Here is a 7,724-nt window from a genome sequence, read left to right as displayed (position 1 = left end):
ATACTATAAATTTGCATATCATAAAATAAATATAAAATATATGAAATATATTATAGAATATATTACAAATTTGTAAATATATATTATAAATTTGATATAATCATAGTTTCATTTACAAGTTAATATCGCATAATTACGTTGCTTTTTAAGTTGCGTTTTAACCAAAATGTCGACGCGTGTTCGTTGAGATAAGTATACAAGAAATGTCCATAAGCCTATTATTAAAATGGCTGGAGTATAGTTAAAAATCCTCAATATAGCGGATTGAAAATCGCTGTATTGAAAGTTTCTCACAAAAGAGCTAAGAACTCGGTATCACTGCCCCATAGTAGCGCTGTGTCCCATCAGGATCGAAGATCTTCATCTACCTAGCTATAATAGACACCTCATGCCTGTGTATTCTTCACCGACCACGTCCCCCGCAGGATATTCTAACGCAAGCTTTCGTTTTCCAGCCATTACATGCGACAGATCCTGGAGGCGTTGCGCTACTGCCACGAGAACGACATAATTCATCGTGATCTAAAGCCGCAGTGCGCCCTCCTGGCGGGCAAGGAGAATTCTGCGCCGGTGAAGCTACGCGGCTTCAGCGTCGCCGTGCAACTCCAGTCATCCCAGGCAAACGGCGTCGGTATGTTTAACACTTTTTCACCTACCACCGGTCACGTTCTATCTGCGTGCATAGCCGTTCCACGGAACGTACTCTTTCCTGCGCATTCTCGAGGGAACACCGCCACGGCGTTAGCTCTCTTCAGCCAACACTTTCGCGTTCGTTTTCACCCGTCCTTTCCACGTTTGAACACGCGAGTATGTACCAGTACAACGATAGTCCACGATGATCGTTACCGCTCAACCGTACCGACCGCTTTTTCCACTGAAAAATTCTAATTTATAGTTCTACCCATCGGACAGCCTAGGGAATTCGTGGCGCTCGCGTCGCGCGCTGTTGCCACCGATCCGTGTCGCGTTCTATGATTTCTCTGCGTTTTCCGTTCTATAGGTTAGGCAACTTCTACGGTCTTTGTTATTTTCGTTGGAATTTTGTTGCAAAGCTAAGTACGTCGAAGAGCGCGTGGCATCTCAGGATTTTTGGGATCCGGGGGTTAGACGAGGGGAGTTTCCTGTGATAGCTTTAATTATTTTGGGGATGCTAGGTAGGTGGGGTAATACGATTCTTCTTGTGGCAAATTGCAATGAAAATGTATTATACTAACAGGTACAACGTAATAACCATGAGGTTATTAGTATTAACATATAGCAAGGAACAGGTTAGAAGGTAATTAAAAATGACTAAACAGAGGAATGGGTTGAGCATATTACGTCATTGTACATATAAAGCTGGGCTATTTGTCGATTTAACTCTGGTGGTTTTTAATGTTGATTTTTTAAGATTTTTAATACCTGTTTTGTGTTTTGAACGCTTCTCGATTGGTTTGGTAATTTTGCTGAATTGTTAATGACTGGAAGCAATGGTTACATAATGTCACATGTGTTGGGAAGACACAAGGGAATGTTGCTTTCGATATTTGGCAAAATAAGCAATTTGGTTGAGAGATTTTAGGGTAATAGGAGTTGAAGAGGAGGTGTAGGTTCGTATTAACGATGTGTTTTAATTAATTTTCGAGTGACAATTTTGGAGATTGTTTTAGAGATGTTAGGCAATTAGGATAATAGGGTTTTTGGATTGGTTTGGTACCTTTACTGAATCGATAATAATTGCTAGCAATACTGACACAATGCTACATCTCCATCGAAGGTGTGACTTCGTTTAAGTGAACAATGCTTTTGGTTATTTTCTACGTGATAATTACTAACTTGGTTGAGAAATATAGGGTGCAATAGGGGTTGGAGAGGGAGTGTAGGTACGTATTAACGCTGTGTTTAATGTGTAACGAGTATAGACAGGGAAAGGAAGCCAATCATTTTGTCCTTATAGGTTTCGTAATTAATATGCAAATTAATAAATAAGAACTGATTGTCAGTGATATATTTGAACTATTTATGACATTCTTATGAATGATTTGACACATTAATTGAGTACTTGGAGATAATAAAGGTATATTTTTGGTCTCGTCAATTTCTATGCAGGAAAGGATATAAATATATTTGGGTATTTTTATACAGATATCTTTAACTGTACCCGTTAGACTCGTATTCTTATAAATTCTGAATGAGTTGTGCTTCCTGCCAGTTATTGATCTTTTCTTATAACAGGGTAAATAATCTTTTACGATATTTCTTTTTTGTACGGTCATAAAATTATTCAATGAAAGTCAGAAAATGATGAGAATAATATAGATGACATTGTTTCCTTATCCACTTCCTATTTGTTATTATTTAAACGAGTTCAAAGTAAATTCGATAACAAATGTTACTGTATTACAATGTTACTATTAAATCAAAGAAAGTGATATTTAATTTTCACGATATTAACATTTCATTTGCAAAAATCTACAAATTGCAACTAGCATACAAAGTATTAATTGCCAAAGCAGGAAATCTATGTTACACGTTAATATTGTAATATTTAGAAATAAGATGCGAAACAGAAGAGAAACGAATCCTAAAGACAATATTATCTTCTCGCAAAGGAAGACATAGAATCTCCTGGTTGATCAAACGAAGCAATTAAACGCTATTGCCATTGTGCAACGCGTCAGCCTCGAGCTACCAATTAAAACAATCAAAATTTCGCGGGTCGGTTGATCGAGTTATTTCCAAGTCGACTATTGCCGGGCGTCGGATTAATTTTAGACGAATATAGCGCGGTTTCCTTTGCCTAGGACCACCACAAAGGGTCTCGTTATCAAACCAGTTACGCATGTAAATTAGCGTGCCACGATGGCGGAAAGGTTTCGCTATAGACGTTCGCGATGTGTGAATGACAATAAATTACCGACTCCTCTGTGCACAAAGCGAGCGAACTCGCTTATTTACGTAAGTGTGGCAAAGGTGAAAGGGCAGTCGAACGTTTCTTACGTTTCCTGTTAGTTCCAGAAGAGAGCTAGCATCGTTCGGACCTAAAATGGCGGCCAAGTTGCTCCTGGCGCTCGCCATTGATTCACGTGAATCGTGTTCGATATGGAAACACACGTGTATACGCTTTTATATCTTTTGCGAACATTGGAGAGGCAGCATTCCATATTAATTTGCATATTATTATCCTAATTATAATTTTCATTTATTTATTTATTTATTCTCTCCGATATCATCTTCGATATAATTCGGGACGCAGTTAATAACGGGGTAGCTTTTGTCGGTTAAATAGTAAATCTGATTCGATCTTGATAGAATATTTACTGGTTGTACGATATAATAGCAGAACGTTGCACTAGCGGGTGAACCATAGTTTGCGGTAATAAATTGCTGTTGCGTTTCATTATGATACCGCATATCGCAGCAGTGATATCAGAGCAGGTTCGAAATCGTGGAAACGGATATACATTTATTTCCAAGGCGTTAAACTCGTTCCCTCGGTTGGCAGCTTTTGAAACCGTAATCGAAGGATTATCTCGTGATCGAGGATCTACGGAGTTTACGGTTTACGACGCCACCGGTAGCCGTGGAAATCGAACGCTTTCAGCGTGCTCATTTAAGGCTACAATAATTAAAAAACGAATTCTAATGGGAGTTGGAGACTCGTGAACTTTCTTAATAGAAAACTTTCCCCGGGTTTCCGATAAATGACCGACTTTCAGCGTTTTTTTCACTCAGTCAGAGATATTCGTCAGGGACCAGTTCTCGATGAAAGATAATTATACCTCACCTTTCCTTAAAGAGGAAAAAACAGAAGCAGAAAAATGGAAACAATTAAAAGAAAAATAAAGGAACATCGTATCATTTAGAAACGCTGGAATGACTTGGAAAAAGTCTGGAATCGGTATTTTCACGTGTTACTAGTCTATCCTTGCTTTTGGATCATCCATTTTGGTGAACGGAGTTAATTTTGCGTCACTGTGCCTTAAAAAAGAAAAACAGATGAAAGGAAAGAAAGAATCTACGATTTAGGGATTCTCGAATGATCAATTCATTTCAATTCCAAGCGGCGAATCGGTATTTTCGCGCGTTTTTCGTGTAACCGTGCTTCCGGGTCGAGCATCAGTTTCCGTGGATCTCTTTATATTTTACGGGGATATTTACATCGGACGTTACGAAGCTCGCTAATTTTTCACGAACCGCTAAAAGGAACGGTGTTTGAACGCGTGCAGGCTTGGAATGCATTATTTACGAGAACGACCTTAACGAATGTCGTTGAGCTACGCGACCTCCTTTTCAGTAGACAGCATCGTAGGAGCTGCCTTAAAAGATTCAGAGGCAAGGAGATGAGCTTACCCCGAGGGTTAGGACATTATTGCTGCCTACAGGGTGACATATTTGTAGACAAAGCTGATTAACGTCTTTGCAAATGAAAAGCGCCACTTAATTACCAGAAGAGACGATTCTCTGGCGGGTGAATCGACGAGAAAAGAAGGGACCTTCGTTTCTTGGTTGTTTGGCTGTCGCAAAGAGTCGGATCGATTAGAAGACCACTCGCGTAAATTTAGGATTGAATGCTGCCTCTTCAGAGTGTCCATTCATGATATATATCTGTATACACTGTCGATTGGATTATCGGAAGTATCTAGACACTTGATCATCTTCGATCGGTTAATGTGATTTAACGAATGACGTCCATTTTGTTGTAGTGCAAATTTTACAGGTGTTTTTATAATTATCGATAGAAAGTTGATTAATGAAAAATGGTAACTCATTTGGTAACATTTAGTGATGAAATTGGTGTCAATTTAAATATTTGTCTACTTATTTTCTTTGATTTTTTTGTATTTAGATTTTTATATTCGATATTGTGAAAGAGACATTGAAAACTCTCTAAATTCGCAGATAGATTTTGTTGTATTACAAATTTTACAGATGTTTTTATAATTATCGATGGAAAGTTGATTAATGAGAAATGGTTACATATTTGGTAACATTTAGTGATAAAATTGGTGTCAATTTAAATATTTGTCTACTTATTTTCTTTGATTTTTTGTATTTAGATCTTTTAATTGGAAATTGTGAAAGAGACATTGAAAGCTCTCTAAATTCGCAGATAGATTTTATTTAGAACAATGGTATGTAAAAACATTGGTTACATGAACGAATCGTGTATTTGATTGTAACATAACAAAAGTAAAGTACTGTTAATATTGTTATAGTTGTTATTGGAAATACAACATACCCGATCGATTTCGATTATCTTCAGATATATTGTCGAGGTCAACGTTCTGAGCAATTTCGCTGTTCAGGCTTACTTTAGAAGACGTATACAAAGGTATTTTTAGAGCTACGTGTTTAATACTGTGTTCCTTTTTGGATTAGGTTTGGATTGGACTTGAATTATATTTGAATTTGGCAATGGACACGAAAGTAATCACAATTTATATTTAACTTTGTCATACAATATTATCAATATTGTATATTATAGTTTATTTTGTACCCTTTTCATACTAGCCTAATTCTATCCTATCTCAGTACTTAAACAAATACAGCACGTTAATTATTACTGAAAATTCTTTTATTTAATATATAAACATATTTCAAATAATTTTATAAATTAAAGACGTACGATAATTATATCTATGATATCGATTAAGTGGCTAAAGATGTTGACCTTGACCATAAATATCAAGGTGTTCAAAATTAATACAGTGTATTCTACTCCCAAAAATTATATTATTAATATTAACAGATTATTTAAATTTGTAGTCTTTTGAGTTCATGAGAAGACAATAAATATTTGAATCCTTAATTTGCTTTTAATTTGTTCATTTTGATCAAGGGTGTCTAGATACTCACGAGTATCTATGGTAGTGTATATGTATACATATATACAGATAAAGATTTAATTTATTTTTTCACACTGAAACGAACTTGTTCTCGAACATTCGTTTAGGACATTTTTCCAAAGACACTTGGTGTTTTTGTATCGTTTCTCTGCTAAATGCTCTGTACTCTTCTCTATTCGCTGAGCTTGGTCGATGATTGGCAGTGGTATCCGAAATTTCTCAATGTTCAGTGTGCAGAATGCAACGGCTTTTATCGGTTCTTTTTCCTTCAAAGAATTTCTCCTCGTTATTTTCTTAACGATTCTCTTCGTTGGTGTCATTTACGATGATCTCCCTCGATATCGCATGATCTGACGGTAAGTAGAGTTTACACCTGACTAAGTCCCAGATCTGTGACGATGATAGAGAACTTACACCTGGACGGGTTTCTAGTTTGTACGATCTGAATCTGTTCTTACTTTTTCTGTGTGGTAGAACCTCGATTATTCGAAGCACTTATCATGATATTCATCAATATATGGTTATCACGTCACGTTGCAATAATGTAAGATTTTTTTAATTTATTTAATTAATTTTATTTCATTATTTTATTCAAATTTATTTCAATTAATTTATATCGATTTCATTTTGTCTTTTTATTGAATTTTAGATAAATTTATTTTGTCTAATTTTTCTCATTAATATTTATTTACATTAATTTCTTAATGATAATTTACCTAGGTAAGTCTTATATAATTTTTTTCTTGTTTATTTTTATTTATTCTACTGTATTTCTTTATTGAAATTTATTTAGATCAAGTTTATATAATTCTCATTCTTATTTATTATATAAAATCAATATCGATTAAGTTGTATCAAAATTTGTTTTAATTAATTTTTCTTCATTTTCATCGAAATTTATTGAAATTTATTTATTCTCATATATAAGCTTTCCTATTTCCACAGTTTATCTTTCGTGTTACAGCTTTTTTGATTTCACAATTTTTGCATATTTTTCGTACAAATATTGATTTTAAAAATATCTTCTTGTATGTTTATATGTTATTTATCTTAACTCTTCTACACTCTCCGCTGTTCCGGAAGAATATTGAAGCAGCATATGTTTTGAAATGCGTGGAAATAATGTTTCCGGAATAATATTTTCCACATTTTGTTTAATCCATTTTGTTTGTTTGACCCGGATTTCAGCATTCGGTTAAACGAACGCATGGATAAAGAGATTTATTTTTGATAAAGTTATATAACAGTAATATATTACAAGGAAATGAACGAATCATACGAAAGTTGATTATTTCATTTTATTTTGTAGTTTAAACAAAACAAGTTTAATATACGACAACTTTTAGTCGTTTCTAAATTTTCTACAAAAGAAATCATTTCTTTCCTGCTAAATGTCAGCTTTTATTAATAACTCCTTCCCCTAGAGATATTTCGCAAATAGAAGGGTAAAAATATAAATCCTGATGTTCTTCGAAAATAAACAAGTCTGTTAATCGATCAGACGTAACTGATAACTATTTATGTTTGTAAGAATAATTCGTGTTTCCTGTTATCATGACAAATGTTTGAAACAGTAATAACAAACATCATCGAATATTTGCTTCAATTTTTCACCTCGTTTTGAATTTTTCTATTCTTAAGCAAACAAAATTTGTACAATTTTTATTCTTTTTTTTTAACCTTTTTAAAGTTAAATTTAAAAAATTTTTTAAGTTAAACATACCAATTAAAGAAGAAAGGAATTCGAAATAATTTTAAATTGAAAATAACATTTTCTCCAGTCCCTGAGAATTGTCTTCAGTAATTATCCTTTTTGTTGTTAAATATTTTTGTCTCCCAGATATCTCAGAACGAACATAGGGATTTTAGTATTAATCACCGGGTGAAAATCTAGGG

The 7,724-nt window shown here is 34.4% G+C and overlaps 1 protein-coding gene across 1 annotated transcript in view; it reads left to right on the top strand.

Annotated features, from left to right (window-relative positions):
* Positions 1 to 7,724, top strand: part of LOC108549375 (peripheral plasma membrane protein CASK) — a gene marked incomplete at its 3' end in the record, with an annotated part of 89,809 nt that overhangs the window by 63,840 nt on the left and 18,245 nt on the right. The window contains exon 5 of the mRNA XM_017902726.1: positions 456 to 631. Coding sequence (XP_017758215.1) covers positions 456 to 631 — 176 coding nt within the window. The remainder of the gene's footprint in view (positions 1 to 455; positions 632 to 7,724) is intronic.

The sequence above is a fragment of the Eufriesea mexicana genome, unplaced genomic scaffold (genome assembly GCF_001483705.2).
Source record: "Eufriesea mexicana isolate 0111107269 unplaced genomic scaffold, ASM148370v2 scaffold1913, whole genome shotgun sequence".
Classification (NCBI taxonomy): domain Eukaryota; kingdom Metazoa; phylum Arthropoda; class Insecta; order Hymenoptera; family Apidae; genus Eufriesea; species Eufriesea mexicana.
The sequence above is the reverse complement of the archived record's forward strand: the minus strand, read 5'-3'. Positions and strand labels throughout refer to the sequence as shown.